The sequence below is a fragment of the Aethalodelphis obliquidens genome, unplaced genomic scaffold (assembly GCF_003676395.1).
Source record: "Aethalodelphis obliquidens isolate GAN/ISIS:26980383/991018 unplaced genomic scaffold, ASM367639v1 scaffold3, whole genome shotgun sequence".
In the NCBI taxonomy this organism is placed as follows: domain Eukaryota; kingdom Metazoa; phylum Chordata; class Mammalia; order Artiodactyla; family Delphinidae; genus Aethalodelphis; species Aethalodelphis obliquidens.
The window spans coordinates 25269469-25291701 of record NW_020837947.1 but is presented as its reverse complement, the minus strand read 5'-3'; the positions used below and the strand labels follow the sequence as shown (position 1 = coordinate 25291701).

General features: G+C 40.5%; 1 protein-coding gene across 2 annotated transcripts in view; it reads left to right on the top strand.

Annotated features, from left to right (window-relative positions):
* ARFGEF3 (ARFGEF family member 3) overlaps window positions 1-22233 on the top strand; it is a 186862-nt gene that overhangs the window by 43872 nt on the left and 120757 nt on the right. For both annotated transcript variants that reach the window (XM_027085256.1, XM_027085265.1), the window contains exons 3-4: window positions 609-690; window positions 4701-4832. In XM_027085256.1, the coding sequence (XP_026941057.1) occupies window positions 609-690; window positions 4701-4832 (214 nt within the window). The remainder of the gene's footprint in view (window positions 1-608; window positions 691-4700; window positions 4833-22233) is intronic.

The following is a 22233-nucleotide window of genomic DNA, read 5'->3' as shown; positions in this document are numbered from 1 at the left end:
AATTTCAGTTTATATCCGTGAGGCAGAGTAGTGGTGGTGATGCCCTCATTTGCCAGGTCGGGGAGAGGAATGAGCAAGGCATAGAAATCTAAATAAACAGTGTTTTCTAGAGTTATACACCCCAGGTGTACTGAGTACAGGCAATTATATTACTTCTGGAAAGAGCAGGGCGTGTTCATGGACTGGGAAGGGACTTACCATGTGATGATTAGTTCACCAAAACAAAACAATTGTTTGAGAGTACTTGTGTATGTTTTCTCTGTAGCCATCCTAAGAAAGAGAGCTGCTGATATGCTGTTTTTTTTTTTTTGGTCGCACAGCGCGGCTTGAGGAATCTTAGTTACCCGACCAGGGATCGAACCCCCTGCAGTGGAAGTGTGGAGTCCTAACCACTGGACCGCCAGGGAATTCCCATGATATGCTATGATTTCTGCAGAGCTTTTTTTCTTTTTGGCTGTGTTTTTAAAAATCCATGTGCAGTTTCATTATTGGTCATAGTTTTGTGTACGTGTGTGGCGGCATTTGGGGGTGGGTGTACATAAGGCTTGGATCACTTGACTGCCAGCGTTGCTGAGCTCACATGTTGTCCTTATTTATGTGTTTGCCAGGGAGAAATGCCTGCTGCCTCTCCAGTTGGCTTTGGAATCCAAGAATGTGAAGCTGGCCCAACATGCCTTGGCAGGGATACAGGTATGGCTCTGAGTGCAACAGGATGACAGAAATTGACAGACCACTTTGGCGTTGAAAGAGCAAATAGTTAACATTCTAAATACTAGCTGTTTAAAGACCCAGACAAAAATTTGATTGAACTGAGTAATAACCAGAGAAGATAACAGGATTTTCTTGTATTTACCAGCATTTCTCTGTGTACAGCATTATCTTGCTAAACATTTGTTGTTCAGACACTGACTCATGGAGACTCAGCTAAGCCCACACAGAAATGAAATGGTTTTTGTGACACCAAACTTTTAACAGAGTAAGGGCTCCCAAGAGAGATGCTTCCAGTTCTATACCAACTCAAATCTCATATGCATTCAAGTTCTCTGGGTCTGTGTCATGAACAATGATGGTAAGCTGGAAAGAGTTTGTTTTGTTTTCTGTTCTACAGTTAGGTTGACGAATGGATTAATGTGTTTTGTTTCCAGAACAAGATTGGGAAGAAGAAAGAAATTTTGTGTAGTCAGAAAAGTCAGATTGCACAAATGCATTTCCTGCTCTGAGCATTTGTTCATTTTGTTTTACATCGTACATAATAGGTCTAATTCCAAAGGTGCAAAGTTGTTGGCTGTATAGATACATTGACTTCTTAAGTGGTTTGGTATGTGAATGACAAGTACTGTGCAGTTCAAGCCTATGGGGTATTCTTGCAGCCTGACCAGGGATTGGTGGCATTTGTTGGATGTCTTCTCACATTACTGTTTCATCGTTAGCTCTTTAAGTTCAGAGAGGTCTCTAATACCTTTAGAGAAATAAATATGAAAGAGTAAGAAAATTACAACTCTTTTTTTCCCTAGAAGATTGGAATTAGAGGATGTATATCTCAATATGCAACAGCATTAGAAATTCTTAAACATTAAAAAAAATTTTAAACAAACAATGAAAACTTTTATCCAAAGTAATTGGGCCAACTTTAAAAATGAATGGGGGACTTCCCTGGTGGCGCAGTGGTTAAGAATCCACCTGCCAATAGGGAACACGAGTTTGAGCCCTGGTCCGGGAAGATCCCACATGCCACGGAGCAACTAAGCCTGTGCGCCACAACTACTGAGTTTAGAGCCCGCAAGGCACAACTACTGAGCCCATGTGCCACAACTACTGAAGGCCACATGCCTAGAGCTCGTGCTGCACAACAAGAGAAGCCACCGCAGTGAGAAGCCCATGCACGGCAATGAAGAGTAGCCCCTGCTCGCTGCAACTAGAGAATGCCCTTGCACAGCGACGAAGACCCAACGCAGCCAAAACTAAATTAATTAATTAAAAAAAAAAAAGAATGGGAGTTTGTTTTGACCTGCCACTACGTTCCCTTTTCTTTAGTAGTATATAGATTTTCCATTTAGTTAGTTTTTTTTTTAACCCTCAAACACTCTAAGTTACAGTATCATGTTTTCAATAATCGTGGGAACTTCACTGATCTGGGGGGCAGGGAGTCTTCCTCTCAGCATCCCTTGTGACCTCCCATTAACTCAAGGCATTTTTTAAGAGCTTTCTAGTCTTTATCACTTTAAGTAAAAACAGGTTTGTATATAAACTAACTCTGGGCTGCCCTACATATATTACAGGAGAGTCAAAAATCTCTTTTGAGAGAATACCTCAGAGATAGTGGGTTCAGTTCCAGACCACCATAATAAAGCAAATATTAGAGTGAGCCACATGAAGTTTTTGATTTTCCAGTGCATATAGAAATCATGTTTATACTATACTGTAGTCTCTTAAGTGTGCAATAGCATTATGTCTAAAAAAATGTACATACCTTAATTAAAAAATACCTTATGGGTAAAAAATGCCAACATCATTTGATCCTTCAGTCAGCTGTAGCAGTAACATCAAAGATCACTGATCACAGATCTTCGTAACAAATACAGTAATAATGGAAAGGTTTAACTATTACCAGAATTACCAAAATGTGACAGACACGATGTGGGCAAATGCTATCGAAAAAATGGGGCCAATAGACTCGATTGACACACGGTTGCCACAGACCTTCAATTTATAAAAAACACAGTACCTGTGAAGTGGAGTAAAGCTAAGTGCAATACAATGAGGTGTAGCTGTATAGACAAATTCAGGGAGTCCTAAGAAGAAGGTTTAAAATACTTGTTTTCCGGATCTGCAGTGACATTCAGCTAGAAGAGGGAGTCATTACCCTGGATGAATCAGAATTCCAAAAATTCTTCATGGCTGCCACCCTGTGCTGCATCGGACAAGGACAAATTTAATAGGGATAAATATAAAATCCATCCTACACCGGGGTCTCAAAAGTCAATTACCCCAGGACAGAATAGGGAAGAACAGCTTAACTGCAGCCCTTGTGAATGAGAAGTTTCTGGGTGAGTCAGCACAGAATGTGCTGTGACTTAGAACTAAGCTAATTTGATCTGAGAATGTGATTAAACTTCTGCATTACTGTTTTTTGTTTGGTTTTAGGCAATAAACAGATTTAATTATCTTACACAACTAGAATTATAGAGGTAAGCAATTCCAGGTTTGGAATAGGAAAGCAATGTTGCCACCAAAGACCACGTTTCTTTCTTTCCCCTCTGCCATCTTTTTACTATTATTCTTCTTAAAAGACTTATTTTAGAGCAGTTTTAGGTTTAGAGTAAAATTGAGAGGAAGATGCAGAAATTTCCCATATACTCCCTCCCCCCACACATGCATAGCCTCCCACAGCATCAACATCACTCCCAGAATGGTACTTTTTTTTTTTTAACCAAGGATGAACCTACGTTGACACATCATAATCACCCAAAGTCCATACATTTACCTTCATATGCACTCTCGGGTGCCCCCGCTCTGTACCAGAAGACCACCCTTGAAGTGTTACATGCGCACTGGAGGCCACATGTTAAGGAGGAGAGTGTCTGTGAAACCATATCACGCAGAGAACATCCGATGGCTCCCGAGGAGGTTTAGTGTGGAGAAGAAGAGATTTTAGGTGGACTTCATAGCTGACTTGAGATATTTTAGAAGCTTAATCTGCGTGACTCCAGGGACAGATTAGGGCATAGAGGTGGCAGGCAGTGGGGTTTTGGTACAATCTCAGAAAGAATTTTATGAAAAGTAAGAATTGTTCTCACATAGAGGAGAGCTATCCTGCAAGATGTAATGACTTCTGGGAAACCTCATGAAAGTGACTGTGGTCTTATGTAGGTTTTTGTGGGATTGATTTTCTGATGGAATGGTATTAAGATTTGTAGATTCATGAATAATTCCTGGGTAAATGACAGCTCACATTAGGAAGTACAAAGGTAAATATTTGAAAAATTAACTCGTCTCCAGGACCTTCTCCTTTCCTGTGGCAAAGCTACATTCAGAATGGGCAAGTGTAGGGCTTCCCTGGTGGCACAGTGGTTAAGAATTCGCCTGCCATTGAAGGGGACACGGGTTCAAGCCCCGGTCTGGAAAGATCCCACATGCCGCGGAGCAACTAAGCCCGTGTGCCACAACTACTGAGCCTGCACTCTAGAGCCCGCGCGCCTAGAGCCCGTGCTCCGCAACAAGAGAAGCCACCGCAATGAGAAGCCCAAGCACTGCAATGAAGAGTAGCTCCCGCTCACTGCAACTAGAGAAAGCCCGCGCGCAGCAACGAAGACCCAATGTAACCAAAAATATAACAGATTAAAAACTTAAAAAAAAAAAAAAAAAGGCAAGTGTGAATGTTGTGAGGGGCTACATTCCCCTTGGCACATTCGTCCTCCGTCCCCACCAACCAAATGATCTATTTGGCCAGCACGTTAGAACTGCACTTCATAAAATTTAGAGTGAACTATCTAATAGCAAGAAAAAGCCTTTGCCAAAAACCGTTTACCAAAGGCTTGGTGCATTTTTCTTTTTAATGGCACATAGCAGCAGCTCCTCCTAATGGCCTCCAGCTATATGCCTCCCCAGTAAGAAACATTATCCTCAGTACATGCTAAGCTACAACAGAATGAGGCAGCAGGGGAAAGCCTATCTGATCACTGCCTTGTGCCTCTTTACAGAAGCTTCTGGCGGAAGAGAGGTTTGTATCCATGGAAACGGACTCTGATGAGAAGCAGCTGCTCAATCAGATCCTGAACACCGTGAAAGTGACGCCTTCCCTCCACGAAGACCTGCAGGTGGAAGTGATGAAGGTGGGTTGGACGCGGCTCCCGGTTTGCGTCATTGGGACGGGAACAAACGCTGGTGCTCCCGCCCTCATTGTTATCCTGAAAATGCCTCCGCGCGGTGGTTTGGAATACATGGTTATTATCCTCGCTTAGGATGCCCTAGAATAACCTTGATCGTTGAACGGAAATGACAACGATCATTTCCGTTCAACGTAAGTAAAAAGGTACGATTTCAATAAATCCGTAAGATTTTTGGCCTCATCTGGCGTATCAAATGTTGTTAGCAAATGTTTTTGTGACCGTTTGAGAGAATGTATGTGAGTAGTTGCAGCTTGGGGTAGATCTGATCATTCTAGGCATTCTGCCTGCCTGTGTATGGTAAAACAAAGACCTAAGGATGTTTTGACATATACTAAGGTTATAGAATAGTCAGTTTAAGGGAAGGGAGACCATCCTTGGGAGCCATATCAGAATCCCAGCTTTATTTCCATCCTCAAATTATGTGAACCTTATCTCCCACATGGGATAGCGTCTCTGCCATCCCTTTCCCCCCTTTTTTCCCTCCTATGAGTGAACAGTGAGTTGGGCAGAAAAGGATGGAAATCTCTATCCCAGAACAGCACCTTGGTCAGAGTAACACAGCTGGAACCCATGAGGTGGCTTTTGATCACGTCATCTGTCCATTTCCTCCCTAGAGGAGTGTGTGTAGAGAAATGTGTAAGAGTGGTTGCTGTCATATAATGGTTGATTTCTTCCTGGAAATGCACTGAAGGATTTTTATCTTCGATAAGAGATGTCACTTTTCCAGCTTTCAGTTTCTCCATTGAGAAGAGAAAAGATCAACTTCAATCATGACATTGTCTTAATGCCCTGCGTCTCCCCCTAGCCCTGTTGGTAGGTAATTTAGGGTAGTGATTAAGAGCTCAGACTTGGAAGCCAGCCCGTCTGGCTTTGAATACTTACTCACTTCCTAGTTGGATTTCCTTGGACAGATTCCTGAACCACTCTGTGCTTTGGTCTCCTCATCTGGAGAAAGGGGGAAATAGAAGCACCTACCCAATAGGACTATTGTGAGGATTAAGTGAGGTGCTAGTTGTAAGGAATTTAGCACAGTATCTGGCCCAAAGCAAGTGCTTTAGAAGTGCTGTACATTACTATTTCTATTCCTACTACTTCTGCTACCACTATGTACTGCTGCTGAGTCATAATCTCAGTGGGTGGGTCTAGGAATATTGTTATACACAGTAAGCACTGAGAATCTCTGAGCTAGCTGATCTTTAAGCTCTCATTGACTTTAACTCTCTTTGATTCTGGAATATCCAATTTTGCCTTATCCTTTGACATACATTGGGCAGCTGTGCATTCCTAGGAACCGAAGAGTAACTGCCTCTTAGATTTGTTTTACTTTTCTGCTACCTCTGTGCCACCATTGAGAGAGGCAAGGCCGACTGCCATATTCATCGCTTTTATGACTTTCAAGTCTAGCCTGTTGATCCTTCTTCCACTAATAGTTCTCCAAATACTGGAGGTTGAGTGTTGATGTCATACTAAGAGACACACCTTACAGATTTCATACTATTCTGGAAATTCTCCCAGGAATACAGCTTTTCATGGAAAATAGGAATTTGTATTAAAAATTAAAATGAGAAAGTACCTATTCTTCTAGGAGCTATGGCAGGATGTTTAATGGTTATGTCAACAGAAACACCTGTTTTAAAAACTTACACTTGCTTTCTAATTCCAGCCCAGTGGTGCCTTCTGCTAGCCTTGCTGAGGACAGGAGTTGACACATGTTAGCTCTGCTGGAGATCCTGGAAAGCCTGTCTTAATGGACTTTCTAATGATACTATACTAGACTGTGGTACTTGTAGTTAATGTCTGGGAATAGGTCAGACATTGTCAGAAAAAAAGAAAAACAATAATCTGGGCTACCATTCTTCATAATTAGATATCCAAAAGATTTTTAAAACATAAGGGCCTTTGGTACATGCTACTGTTTTTAAACATTGTTGGTATTGGGGAAAAAATATTTCAATTCACGATAAACCTAGCCTTAACACAGTTTTTTTGTAGTATACTTTTATTTTAGACAAACATTTTTGGCCAAGCAGCTAGGAAATTAATGATGAGAAAACTATACTTTACAGTAATACTATTATTATTATTTTTAACATCTTTATTGGAGTATAATTGCTTTACAATGGGGTGTTTGTTTCTGCTTTATAACAAAGTGAATCAGTTATACATATACATATGTCCCCATATCTCTTCCCTCTTGCATCTCCCTCGCTCCCACCCTCCCTATCCCACCCCTCTAGTTTGTCACAAAGCACCGAGCTGATCTCCCTGTGCTATGCGGCTGCTTCCCACTAGCTATCTATTTTATGTTTGGTGTGTATGTATGTCCATGCCACTCTCTCACTTTGTCCCAGCTTACCCTTCCCCCCCCTTATCTTCAAGTCCATTCGCTAGTAGGTCTGCATCTTTATTCCCGTCTTGCCCCTAGGTTCTTCATGACCATTTTTTTTTCTTAGATTCCATCTATATGTGTTAGCATACGGTATTTGTTTTTCTCTTTCTGACTTGCTTCACTCTGTATGACAGACTCTAGGTCCATCCACCTCATTACAAATAACTCAATTTTGTTTCTCTTTATGGCCGAGTAATATTCCATTGTATATATGTGCCACATCTTCTTTATCCATTCATCTGTTGATGGATACTTCGGTTGCTTCCATGTCCTGGCTATTGTAAATAGAGCTGCAGTGAACATTTTGGTACATGACTCATTTTGAATTATGATTTTCTCAGGGTATATGCCCAGTAGTGGGATTGCTGGGTCGTATGGTAGTTCTATTTTTAGTTCTTTAAGGAACCTCCATACTGTTCTCCATGGTGGCTGTATCACTTTACATTCCCACCAGCAGTGCAAGAGGGTTCCCTTTTCTCCACACCCTCTCCAGCATTTACTGTTTGTAGATTTTTTGATGATGGCCACTCTGACCGCTGTGAGGTGATATCTCATTGTAGTTTTGATTTGCATTTCTCTAATGATTAATGATGTTGAGCATTCTTTCATATGTCTGTTGGCAATCTGTATATCTTTGGAGAAATGTCTATTTAGGTCTTCTGCCCATTTTTGCATTCGGTTGTTTATTTCCTTGATATTGAGCTGCATGAGCTGCTTGTAAATTTTGGAGATTAATCCTTTGTTGCTTCATTTGCAAATATTTTCTCCCATTCTGAGGGTTGTCATTTAATCTTTTTTTTGGTTTCCTTTGCTGTGCAAAAGCTTTTAAGTTTCGGTCCCATTCGTTCCCACTTGTTTATTTTTGTTTTTATTTCCATTTCTCTAGGAGGTGGGTCAAAAAGGATCTTGCTGTGATTTTTGTCATAGAGTGTTCTGCTTATGTTTTCCTCTAAGAGTTTGATGGTGTCTGGCCTTAAATTTAGGTCTTTAATCCATTTTGAGTTTATTTTTGTGTATGGTGTTAGGGAGTGTTCTAATTTCATTCTTTTACATGTAGCTGTCCAGTTTTCCCAGCATCACTTATTGAAGAGGCTGTCTTTTCTCCACTGTATATTCTTGCCTCCTTTATCAAAGATAAGGTGACCATATGTGTGTGGGTTTATCTCTGGGCTTTCTATCCTGTTCCATTGATCTATATTTCTGTTTTTGTGCCAGTACCATACTGTCTTGATTACTGTAGCTTTGTAATATAGTCTGAAGTCAGGGAGTCTGATTCCTCCAGCTCCATTTTTCGTTCTCAAAGTCGCTTTGGCTATTCGGGGTCTTTTCTGCTTCCACACAAATTGTGAAACTTTTTGTTCTAGTTCTGTGAAAAATGCCAGTGGTAGTTTGATAGGGATTGCATTGACTCTATAGATTGCTTTGGTAGTAGAGTCATTTTCACAATGTTGATTCTTCCAATCCAAGTACATGGTATATCTCTCCATCTATTTGTATCATCTTTAATTTCTTTCATCAGTGTCTGATAATTTTCTGCATACAGGTCCTTTGTCTCCTTAGGTAAGTTTATTCCCAGATATTTTATCCTTTGTGTTGCAGTGCTAAATGGGAATGTTTTCTTAATTTCACTTTCAGATTTTTCATCATTAGTGTATAGGAATGCCAGAGATTTCTGTGCATTAATTTTGTATCCTGCAACTTTCCCAAAATCATCGTTTAGCTCTAGTAGTTTTCTGGTAGCATCTTTAGGTTTCTCTGTGTGTAGTATCATGTCATCTGCAAACAGTGACAGCTTTATTTCTTCTTTCCCAATTTGGATTCCTTTTATTTCTTTTTCTTCTCTGATTGCTGTGGCTAAAACTTCCAAAACTATGTTGAATATAGTGATGAGGTGGGCAGCCTTGTCTTGCTCCTGATCTTAGTGGAAATGGTTTCGGTTTTTCACCACTGACGACGATATTGGCTGTGGGTTTGTCATATATGGCCTTTAATATGTTGAGGAAAGTTCCCCGTATACCTACTTTCTGGAGGGTTTTCATCATAAATGGGTGTTGAATTTTGTCGAAAGCTTTCTCTGCATCTTTTGAGGTGATCATATGGTTTTTCTCCTTCAATTTGTTAATATGTGTAGCATGTTGATTGATTTGCATATACTGAAGAATCCTTGCGTTCCTGGGATAAACCCCACTTGATCATAGTGTATGATCCTTTTAATGCGCTGTTGGATTCTGTTTGTTAGTATTTTGTTGAGGATTTTTGCATCTATGTTCATCAGTGATATTGGCCTGTAGTTTTCTTTCTTTGTGACATCTTTGTGTGGTTTTGGTATCAGAGTGATGGTGGCCTCATAGAATGAGTTTGGGAGTGATCTGCCCTCTGCCATATTTTGGAAGAGTTTGAGAAGGACAGGTGTTAGCTCTTCTCTAAATGTTTGATAGAATTCGCCTGTGAAGCCATCTGGTCCTCGGCTTTTGTTTGTTGGAAGATTTTTAATCACAGTTTCAATTTCAGTGCTTGTGATTGGTCTGTTCATATTTTCTATTTCTTCCTGGTTCAGTCTTGGAGGGTTGTGCATTTCTAAGAATTTGTCCATTTCTTCCAGGTTGTCCATTTTACTGGCATATAGTTGCTTGTAGTAATCTCTTCTGATCCTTTGTATTTCTGCAGTGTCACTTGTTACTTCTCCTTTTTCATTTCTAATTCTATTGATCTGAGTCTTCTCCCTTTTTTTCTTGATAAGTCTGGCTAATGGTATATCAATTTTGTTTATCTTCTCAAAGAACCAGCTTTTAGTTTTATTGATCTTTGCTGTCATTTCCTTCTTTTCTTTTTCATTTATTTCTGATCTTTATGATTCTTTTCTTCTGCTAACTTGGGGTTTTTTTTGTTCTTCTTTCTCTAATTGCTTTAGGTGTAAGGTTAGGTTGTTTATTTGAGATGTTTCTTCTTTCTTAAGGTAGGATTGTATTGCTATAAACTTCCTTCTTAGACTGCTTTTGCTGCATCCCATACTTCTTGGATTGTTGTGTCTTCATTGTCATTTGTCTCTAGGTATTTTTTGATTTCCTCTTTGATTCCTTCAGTGATTTCTCGGTTATTTAGTAATGTATTGTTTAGCCTCCATATGTTTGTGTTTTTTACTTTTTTTTCCCTATAATTCATTTCTAATCTCATAGCATTGTGGTCAGAAGAGATGCTTGATATGATTTCGATTTTCTTAAATTTAGTGAGGCTTGATTTGTGACCCAAGATGTGATCTATCCTGGAGAATGTTCCATGCACACTTGAGAAGAAAGTGTAATCTGCTGTTTTTGGATGGAATGTCCTATAAATATCAATTAAATCTATCTGGTCTATTGTGTCATTTAAAGCTTCTGTTTTCTTATTTATCTTCATTTTGGATGATCTGTCCATTGGTGAAAGTGGGGTGTTAAAGTCCCCTACTATGATTGTATTACTGTCGATTTCCCCTTTTATGGCTATTAGTATTTGCCTTATGTATTGAGGTGCTCCTATGTTGGGTGCATAAATATTTACAATTGTTATATCTTCTTCTTGGATCGATCCCTTGATCATTATGTAGTGTCCTTTGTCTCTTGTAATAGTCTTTGTTTTAAAGTCTATTTTGTCTGATATGAGAATTGCTACTCCAGCTTTCTTTTGATTTCCATTTGCATGGACTATCTTTTCCATCCCCTCACTTTCAGTCTGTATGTGTCCCTAGGTCTGAAGTGGATCTCCTGTAGACAACATATATACGGGTCTTGTTTTTGTATCCATTCAGCGACTCTGTGTCTTTTGGTGGGAGCATTTAAGCCATTTACATTTAAGGTAATTATTGATATGTATGTTGCTATTCCCATTTTCTTAATTGCTTTGGGTTTGTTATTGTAGGTCTTTTCCTTCTCTTGTGTTTCCAGCCTAGAGAAGTTCCTTTAGCATTTGTTGTAAAGCAGGTTTGGTGGTGCTAAACTCTCTCAGCTTTTGCTTGTCTATTAAGGTTTTAATTTCTCCATCAAATCTGAATGAGATCCTTGCTGGGTAGAGTACTCTTGGTTGTAGGTTTTTCTCCTTCATCACTTTCAATATGTCCTGCCACTCCCTTCTGGCTTGCAGAGTTTCTGCTGAAAGATCAGCTGTTAACCTTATGAGGATTTCCTTTTGTGTTATTTTTCCCTTGCTGCTTTTAATATTTGTTCTTTGTATTTAATTTTTGATAGTTTGATGATATGTGTCTTGGCATGTTTCTCCTTGGATTTATCCTGTATGGGACTCTCTGTGCTTCCTGGACTTGATTAACTATTTCCTTTCCCATATTAGGGAAGTTTTCAACTATAATCTCTTCAAATATTTTCTCAGTCCCTTTTTCTCTTCTTCTTTTGGGACCCCTGTAATTCGAATGTTGGTGTGTTTAATGTTGTCCCGGCGGTCTCTGAGACTGTCCTCAATTCTTTTCATTCTTTTTTTCTTTATTCTGCTCTGCAGTAGTTATTTCCACTATTTTATCTTCCAGGTCACTTATCCATTCTTCTGCCTCAGTTATTCTGCTATTGATCTCTTCTAGAGAATTTTTAATTTCATTTGTTGTGTTGTTCATCACTGTTTGTTTGCCCTTTAGTTCTTCTAGGTCCTCGTTAAACGTTTCTTATATTTTCTCCGTTCTATTTCCAAGATTTTGGATCATCTTTACTATAATTATTCTGAATTCTTTTTCAGGTAGACTGCCTATTTTCTCTTCATATGTTAGGTCTGGTAGGTTTTTGCCTTGCTCCTTCATCTGCTGTGTGTTTCTCTGTCTTCTCATTTTGCTTAACTTACTGTGTTTGGGGTCTCCTTTTCACAGGCTCCATGTTCGTAGTTCCTGTTGCTTTTGGTGTCTGTCCCCAGTGGCTAAGGTTGGTTCAGTGGTTTGTGTAGGCTTCCTGGTGGAGCAGATTAGTGCCTGTGTCCTGGTGGATGAGGCAGGATCTTGCCTTTTTGATGGGCAGGTCCACCTCTGGTGGTGTGTTTTGGGGTGTCTATGGCCTTATTATGATTTTAGGCAGCCTCTGTGCTAATGGATGGGGTTGTGTTCCTGTCTTGCTAGTTGTTTGGCATAGGGTGTGCGGCATTGTAGCTTGCTGGTCGTTGAGTGGAGCTGGCTCTTGGCGTTGAGATGGAAATCTCTGCGAGATTTTCACCGTTTGATATTATGTGGAGCTGGGAGGTCTCTTGTGGACCAGTGTCCTGAACGTGGCTCTCCCACCTCAGTGGCACAGCCCTGACGCCTGGCTGTAGCACCAAGAGCCTGTCCTCCACACGGCTCAGAATAAAAGGGAGGGAAAAAAGAAAAAAAAGAAAGATAAAATAAAGTAAAATAAAATAATATAAAGTTATTAAAATAAAAAGTAATTATTAAGAAAAAAAATTTTTTAAGTAATTAAAAAAAAAGGACAGATCCCGAGGACAAATTGTGAAAGCAAAGCTATACAGACAAGATCGCACACAGAAGCATACACATACATACTCACAAAAAGAGAAAAAGGGAAAAAAAATATATATATCGTTGTTCCCAAAGTCCAGCACCTCAATTTGGGATGATTCGTTGTCTATTCATGTATTCCGCAGATGCATAGTACGTCAAGTTGATTGTGGAGATTTAATCTGCTGCTCCTGAGGCTGCTGGGAGAGATTTCCCTTTCTCTTCTTTGTTCTCACAGCTCCCAGGGGCTCAGCTTTGGATTTGGCCCCGCCTCTGCGTGTAGGTCGCTGGAGGGCGTCTGTTTTTTGCTCAGACAGGACGGGGTTAAAGGAGCCGCTGATTCCGGGCTCCGCCTCACTCAGGCCGCGGGGGAGGGAGGGGCGCGGAGTGCGGGGCGGGCCTGCGGCGGCAGAGGCCTGCGTGACGTTGCACCAGCCTGAGGCGCGCCGTGCGTTCTCCTGGGGAAGTTGTCCCGGGATCACGGGACCCTGGCAGTGGCGGGCTGCACAGGCTCCCTGGAAGGGGGGTGTGGATAGTGACCTGTGCTCGCACACAGGCTTCTTGGTGGCGGCAGCAGCGGCCTTAGCGTCTCGTGTCCGTGCTGTTAGCCGAGGCTTGCGCCCGTCTCTGGGGTCCGCGTTTTTCGGCGCGGCTCGCGCCCGTCTCTGGAGCTCCTTTAAGCAGCGCTCTTAATCCCCTCTCCTCGCGCACCAGGAAACAAAGAGGCAAGAAAAAGTCTCTTGCCTCTTTGGCAGCTCCAGACTTTTCCCGGACTCCCTCCCGGCTAGTCGTGGCGCACTAACCCTTTCAGGCTATGTTCACGCCGCCAACCCCAGTCATCTCCCTGGGATCTTACCTCCAAAGCCCGAGCCTCAGCTCCCAGCCCACGCCCGTCCCGGCAGGTGAGCAGACAAGCCTCACGGGCTGGTGAGTGCTGGTCGGCACCGATCCTCTGCGGGAATCTCTCCGTTTATGCCCTCCGCGCCCCTGTGGCTGCACTCTCCTCCGTGGCTCTGAAGCTTCCCCCTCTGCCACCCGCAGTCTCCGCGCGCGAAGGGGCTTCCTAGTGTGTGGAAACCTTTCCTCCTTCACAGCTCCCTCCCACTGGTGCAGGTCCTGTCCCTATCCTTTTGTCTCTGTTTATTCTTCTTTCTTTTGCTCTACCCAGGTACGTGGGGACTTTCTTGCCTTTTGGGAGGCCTGAGGTCTTCTGCCAGCGTTCAGTAGGTGTTCTGTAGGAGTTGTTCCACGTGTAGATGTATTTCTGATGTATTTGTGGGGAGGAGGGTGATCACCACATCTTACTCTTCCTCCATCTTGAAGCTCTCTCTCCAGTAATATTATTATTAACATCAGATGAAACTTTGGAGTTGGTGGTCTGACTGTGATAACCCACAAGTGAGGGCTCCATGATTATTTCCCATTTCTGAGATTTCAATTACTCATTTGGGCCTAAAGATATACACAACTTATAGCATATGGGGCTTAGAAATACGTTTTATACCCTTTCTTCATGCATGAGGAATTTGTATACCAACTTTAGTCATCTTCAGATGTGTGCACCCTTTTATCTTATAATTTTGTAATGCTTGTGATGACCCGAGTAAAAACTTTAAAATAAGTACTTGTTTTGCTAATATCATTACCACATTAAAATGCTTTTACCACTCTTCCTCCCAGAAATTACACATACACACACACACACACACACACACACACACACACACGCATAATATGTATATAGAGAATATGAATTGGATGAGTCCTCAGATGGAAAGACTGGATTCCCATTATATATGAAGGGTGTATTAATTTATTCTTGGTGCTTCTGTGTAACTCATTCTGATAATAAATTATCTAAACTAGATATTTCTTGTAAAAATTTTCTAGTCATTTTATAGAAATATATTGTAGGAAAATCTTTTAAAATGTTATGTGGTAGACATTTTCAAATGTTGGTCTGAGTATACTATTCAGGAGAGATAAAGCCACACCCTGCAGTTTTTATCTGTGTCTCTCCAACCATGGCATAGTACATTTTTATGACGAATCCTACGTGCTGTTTTTCAAAAAGCTGTATCGTACATTTTACTCACATGTTGCTATCTGCTAGTGTTTATAAACATGAGAAATTGAGCCATGTCACATTCTTAGAAGTGTTGTAGAAATTGTATTAAATTCCTGGGGAGAAAATAACATGGTTCCCTCTTTTAGAGATTTCCCTGAGATTAAACAGAAAGTAGCTAATAATGAAACCCAAGATTCTGATGGTAGTGTTCTCATTAAGAAAGAAGGCCCTAGAATTTCAATTGGAGGGTTAAAAAATATCAATGATACTTGCTTCTGACAAATTAAATAGGGATGAGGTTAGATCACTTTGTTATGCTGTCTAACGGGGTGGGGGGGGAGAAAAGGCAACTTTGATTTATTGAAATGGCTGTGGAACCCAAATAAAAATTTTACCGCTGAGCAAGTAGAGTGTCAGAACTGTAGATAATGAGGAAGAAGGTTTCTCTGAAGATGCATTACCTTTGAAATGGATTAGTAGATGGCAGGGAGCCACTTAATATTTAAGTTAAATACTTGTTCGCTTGGGTAACATTTTTCCTGTGGTGTGTGCCATTTCCATAAATGCCATGCAGACTTCATAGGAGCCAGGTACATAACTAATGACACCTGACTAGAGCAATTAGGACTTTTTTCTCCTTCTTTCTGATGGATAATCTTTAGTGATTTTATTAACTGATACAGCTGGCTGACTCTTCAAAGAAAGGAGGGAATTGCGGCTGGCCTTCTGCCTCTGTAAGCACGTTAGCGATGTGAGCATCCTGTCTGGGGAGGGCAGCCGGCTTTGTTGGTAAGGAAGGATATGGTGCTGGATACTGAGCAAGCATTTGATGAGCGTTCTGTTTTTGGACATCCTATTTTATGTGAGTCTTTAGATAATATAATTGAATATTGGTGGAATGCTTTACATTTTCAAAGGAGAAATGACAGGGGCCAATTATTTAACATTTATTATGCATTAGACACTGTTAAATACATTCACACTAAGATCACACAGCTAGTGAAATGGCAGGACCAGTATTTGAATTGTAGTTCGGCCTAGGCTCAAACCTGTTTTCTTAAACAGTAGGTTACCTTGTCTTCTAAGTCTATCCTGAAAGACGTAGATGGTTGTCATTACTATCCGCATTTTACAGATGATTGAATAGAAAAGATCAGTTACAGGCTAATAAGGGGCAAAGCTAGGAGTGGCTCAAAGTCCTGTGTGTTTTCTGTATCCTTCGATGACAGTGTATTCGCTCACTAGTTCTGTGAGCTAGATTCAAATATAAAGAAAGAATCCAAGTCTCTTTCCTGTCATATTAGCTCATGTCTCTGGGGGGGGGTGGTGGTGGTGGTGGTGGTGATGGTGGTGATGGTGGTGGTGGTGGTGGTGTGTGTGTGTGTGAGAGAGAGAGAGAGAGAGAGAGAGAGAGAGTTGGGGGAAGGAAGAGAATATCATTGAGGTATTTTTATATTTTATAACAAAAGCCAACCAAACATCTATAGAAAATGTAAAGGGGAGAGACTAGTGGAGAAGGAGCTTACTAACTGTAGGACTGCTAGACCTAAGCTTCGGGATTTCCATTTAGAACCTGATCCTACAGGGTACCAGCATGGCAGTCACCACCTCGGTCTGAGAGTAAGAAACAGGCCAAATGGAAGGACCATTTCTAAATCTCCTCTCAGTAATGTTTTAATAGCAAAGTCTTATATTTGGACCATTTACTCAAATGGTTACTTTTTATATCCCTGATTCTGGGCATTTGATCTTCTAGAGTGCCTTATGGAAGGAATGATCATTAGTAAAATTTGAAGGGGAAATGGTTGAATTGTCCTGCCTTCTCATAAGCAAGGAGAAATCCCTTCTTAGTCTAAAGCTACCAACTTAGAAGATTTGCAGCAATCTCTGGTATGAACAAAAAATCTGGTGTTTGATGAAAAATGTTTAATTTAGAATGTACCATTATTGGAGGTTAGCTACATGCTTACATATTATTTCCATACTTAATGCAGGGAAGTATCTAAACGTGGTTCTGTGAACTAAATGGTTCTCAAAGAGCCCTCCCTCTTCCTGCTGCTAAGATCAAATGTTGATCATCTTTTTCCTTTGTACACATATAGAGAAAATTCTAAGTTTTCCTCCCAGACTTCTTTACCCTTTGGTATGAATGCATTAGACAGACAATAAAAATATATGAAAAAGTCAGAAGCAAACAATTGAAAACTGAGAAAAGTGATTTTCCATTAAATACTTTATGCATTATTTGTTTAGATGAAGCTATTTTCATCTTATCTATTAATTTCCCTTTTTTTTTTTTTACAGCAAGCACCACCATTTTCAATGCCATGCCCTTTGAATATATTTGAGAGCAACTCTGCTAAGTATTTTTAAACTTTTCCCCATGATTTTTGTCAAAGCAAGTATAAATGCAGAGCCCTGTGGTATTTACTGTGGATGTTCTAGAATTCCTAGAGTGGGGAGATCCTCCAATTTTTTCAATCATTTACTCCACAAATACTTGAGCTCTTCCTGTCAGGCACTGTGCTAGGCACAGAAGATCCTATGGTGAAGAAAACAAAACCAGACAAAAAAAGAATCTTTGTTTGGAGGCTAGTGTTGGAGATAGAAGTCAATGAAATAGATAAATACATGTAAACTGTGATAAATATAAGGAAAGAAAAATTTAGAAAAGTGTATTTATAATAGACCCTGCTGGAGGGCAGATGAAGAGGACAGAGAAGGCTGTTCTTAAGAAGTGACATTTTTAAAACAAATAAGATCGAAAGCATAAGGAAGAATCAGGTAGGCAAGGATAGGGTTGGAGAAAGGGAAGAAAGGAAGGCTGTATTAGTTAGGATTCATTTCAGCTGAAACAAGGCAGAAATTTGTTGTTCTTTTGCACTACCTTAGGCCAGTATTGGCTGAACCCCATTAGCAGAGACTCTTGTATCTTGGATTATGTTTCTCCAGGTTGTGAAACACAAGGGCTCCCCGTTTCCTGCCAAAATGTCTACATTCCAGCCAACTGGCAGGAGGAAGGTGATGCAGGACACCTCTGCTTCTCTCCCATTGGCCAGGACTCAGTCATATGGCAGCAGTTGTAAGGAAGGCTGGAAAGTGTAGTCTTTATTTTGGGCAGCCATGTGCCCAGAATTCTATTCTTGAAAAAGACGGGGATAGTGCTGAGAGAGAGCTGGCAGTCAGCCACCATCACTTATCACGTGAGAATCAGAGTCTAGTTTCTTTCCCTCAGTTAGAGGCAGCTGGTGCATCATCCCCTCCACCACCTGCTGCTTTTTTTTTTTTTCTTTCTTTTTTACTGCACTTTCCTCAGAGGGAAGGGATGGTGATACCTTCAGAGAGGTATGAGGTTAGCTAAGGCCGTGGCTTTTTCAGGGAAACTGCATATGCTGTGGCTTATTCAGGGAAACTACATATCATAATTTCTCCAACTAGTTAGTCCTAAACTCAACTCAGGCATAGTGGAAAAGTTCACTAGTTAGTAAGTGAAAACTAATTACATATTATTAGTATTGTTTTTATCCCTTTGGCGCCTAACAGAGCATCTGGCATATGGCTTACTAATTGCTTGCTAATTTAGTTACTGACTAATGGAGAGAGGGAAACACATGTGGTGGTTTCCAGTGGCCCACCAGGATAATTGACAAAAGAAGCCAAACTCAATAATCTGAGTTCAAAGATGAGAAAGATCAACATGTATTCACACTTTAGAATTAAAGTAACCTCATACATAATCAGGTCCTTCTTTTTATAGGTAAATTGAAGCTGGAGTGGTTCAGTTACTTAGCTGGGCTTACACAGTTGTTGGTAGCAGAGTTGCTTTTTCAATCATTTGTGTTCTTCTGGAAAGGCATTGTAACAAGGCTGCGAGTTGATCTGCTTTTTGCCTTTTTTTTTTTTTTTTTTTTGCGGTACGCGGGCCTCTCACTGTTGTGGCCCCTCCCGTTGCGGAGCACAGGCTCCGGACGTGCAGGCTCAACGGCCATGGCTCACGGGCCCAGCCGCTCCGCGGCATGTGGGATCTTCCCGGACCAGGGCACGAACCCGTGTCCCCTGCATCGGCAGGCGGACTGTCAACCACTGCGCCACCAGGGAAGCCCCCGATCTGCTTTTGGGATGTGTGGTTTTAGAAGAAAACTGTGCATCCTTGTTTAACTGCAAGGCAAATGTGAGTAATATGGCTTCTGAAAAAGAGTGAAACATCATAGGAGACTAGAAATCTCTTAGAGTAGATAGGAATTCATTGAGGAAACTTTTAAGTGGCCAAGTGTGTCTGGGAGAAAGAATGGCTTTGTGTAACTGTCCTGTGAAACAGTCTTTGGACTCTATTGTTTTTAAACTTCTTGTTACTTTTCTTCTTGTCAAAATACCTGGTAGCAGAGTGGTAAGAGCACAGCTTCTCAAGCTACAATGCCTGGTGACCTTGGGAAAGCTATTTATCTGCCTCAGTTTTCTGATCTGTAAAATGCAAATAATATTAATATTATTGTAATAGTGACTCTTAAATGAGTTAATATAAAAGAAGTGTCTAGAACAGTGCATGGCATAGGGTTGGTGTTAGCTTTCATTTTTGTTAGTTATTAGAAAAGAGTATGTGTAGCATGATAATAAAATGAACACCTCTGAACTCACTCAAATTATGAACCAGAACATTAGAAGTACCATTGCGTTATGTGTTTCTTCTTGTCTCTTTTCTTCCTCTATAGCCCCTTCCTATACAGCCTATAACAGGGTAATTTTCTTCTATAGTAAAGGAAGGGAGAAAAGGAAAGAAACTATATATATTTCTGATTCCTGAAAAGGGACCTCATCATATTTACTATTGTCGAATTGTAGCTTCCTTGCTTAAAAGAAGAATTTTGTAAATTATGTATCTATTATCCACCTAGATATATTTAGGGTCCTAACCAATAGCCATGATCCCATGGTCTACAGAAAACATCCCACCATTTATCTGTGCAAATAAGTTCCTATTTTGTCCTACTAGGCAGAGTTCATATGATTTGGATATTCTACAAGAGTTTTATAATTATTAAATGTTTAACATATAGAGAATCAAGTTGTCTTTAGCCCTTTATAAACTGTCTCAAGAGGCTTTGTTGCTCATTTCTCTAAGCATTGAGTATAAAACTATCAAAAACCTCATGCGTATATAGGCAGACAATCTGAGATGAGGCACCCATTCTGTGGAGACTCTCAGAGGGAAAGAGAGAAGGAGGTGTAAGAGTGTTATCCGGAACACACTGATGAAATTAACTTCTTAAAAATCTAACTGTGAGATTAGGTCAAAATAAATTTGCTACAGTTAAACTAGAAAAGATAATTTATTGGACATTTTTTTTTTACTTTATTTCATTGTCTGTGAATATATTTACATTACCAACAATACATAAAACTTTATAGTATTAAAAGCAAAACCAAGACAAGGATTTATAATCTAATAGGAAAAAGATAAAGGTGTGCACAATTACCATAATTCAAGATAGTTGCATATGTTGTGGCAGAAGAAAAGTTCAATGGGAAAATTCAGAAGGAAAACCCACATTCAACTGGGGGTTTCAAGGAGGGCATACTGTTTGAGTTGGACTTTGAAAGGTGTTTGGAATTCAGTTCATTATGTATATTGGGAGGGAGGCTGGACATTCTTGGTGGAGGAAAAGTCTTGGAGATGGAAAAGCACAGGGTGGAAACCCGGATTAGTGAGGGATAATGGTCGATGAGCCTGAAGGGGAGGTTGAAGCAGATTCTAGAGGGCCTGGTCAGAGTAAGTAAGTAGCCAGGAGTCTGTAGAGATTGGGGGGTCTTCAGAGTAGCAAGAAAGTGACATGTGCAGAGCTGGGTGTTAGATGTTGAAGGTGGGGGGAAGGGGAAAGTGTTTTGCAGGATGCTTGGAGAATCAGCAGAGCCAAGTCAGAGGCACTGGCGAGATGGCTCATTGTGAGAGCCAGGTTGGAGGGGACAGGAGGGGTGCCCCGCAGCTGAGTGCAGAAAAGTGCAGCTGAGCACGCTGAGGGGATTTGCAGTAGCTGGTGATGGGTGGGGGCATAGGCGGTGAGTAGGTGAGAAGGGGAAAATCCAAGATGATATCAAGACTTGCAGCTGGAGTTTCTGGCTGAATGATGGATTTTAAGGGGCTAACTTAGGAGAGAGATGGTGAATTCATATTGTCAGATATCAAAGAGTTACAATATTTTAAAAGAATAAATACAAGGAGTTTCACATTACAGGCTTTCCAAAATAGAAAACATTCATTGTAGATTTCATCACTGTGACTGACTTCTGTATATGCGTTTCTAATCATATTGATTTATGTGTTTATAGTTACATTCACTGTGTATATATGATTTTATTTTTTGCTTTTCATTTAACTTTAGATTATAAGCATTTCCCACACGGCTATATTTATCCCCTCACAGATAATTTTAATGGTTGCATAATTAAGAATTTCAGAGCAGGAAGAAGTGTTAAGCTGTTTACCATGTGGGAGACTTAGTGTGGTTTATGTGATTTTCATGAAATTGCATATATCATTTCTGATGTTTATAAGCTGAAATTAAGGTTTGAAACTTGGGAGAAATATTGGCTCTAGAAATGCATTTGTGAGGCTTCTAGTTAGAGGTAAGAGTTAGGAGAGTTTGCCAAGGAAGAGAGTTTAGAGGGAGAAGATAAGAAGAATAAGAACGATTGGATTATTTGTTCAAGCAAATTAGCTAAGTTCAGGTTCATTATAATTTAATATTTACATATTTTTTCTACAGATATCACTGGTGTACTATTTGCTAGAATTAGGTGCTAAGGGCACATCTGATGTGTATGTTGAATATTAAACTTATTACTAGTGGCAACAAATAAAGGCCAGGAAAGAACCTGAGACATGACCATAAACCAATAAGTAATTTGCAATGTTTTCCAAACTGGGGACTCATGAGCTCTAGAAAAACCTTCTACTGACTAAAAAAAACCTCTCAGAATAGCTATTTGCCAGAATTTGGGCAAGTTGAGCCAGAAAGTGATTTCTGTAATTACCTGTCACCTCAGCCTAATGTAAATCAATTTACGTCACAAGTGATAGACGTTTCATGCACTAAAATAATTTGATTCATTTTCTTTGGATCAAAATAAAGATTGGGGTGTGGCTCAACAACAGCCTTGTTGTTACCTTCAATTCAGGATCTCTGAAGCCCGGTGAAGGATCAGTGGTCACCCCAGGTCCCCTCCGGAAGTCCTGCATTCTAGCTCTGAGGCTTTTGGAAGCAGGGTGATGTAGAGATTCTCAGTTATATCCACAAGGCATGGGGTATAAATGACCTAAGAGTGGTTCTCAACAGGTGAGCATTTTGTCCCCCAGGGAATATTTGACAATGTCTAGAGACGTTTTTTTGGTTGTCACAACTGGGGGAGGGAGAGCCACTGCCATCTAGAG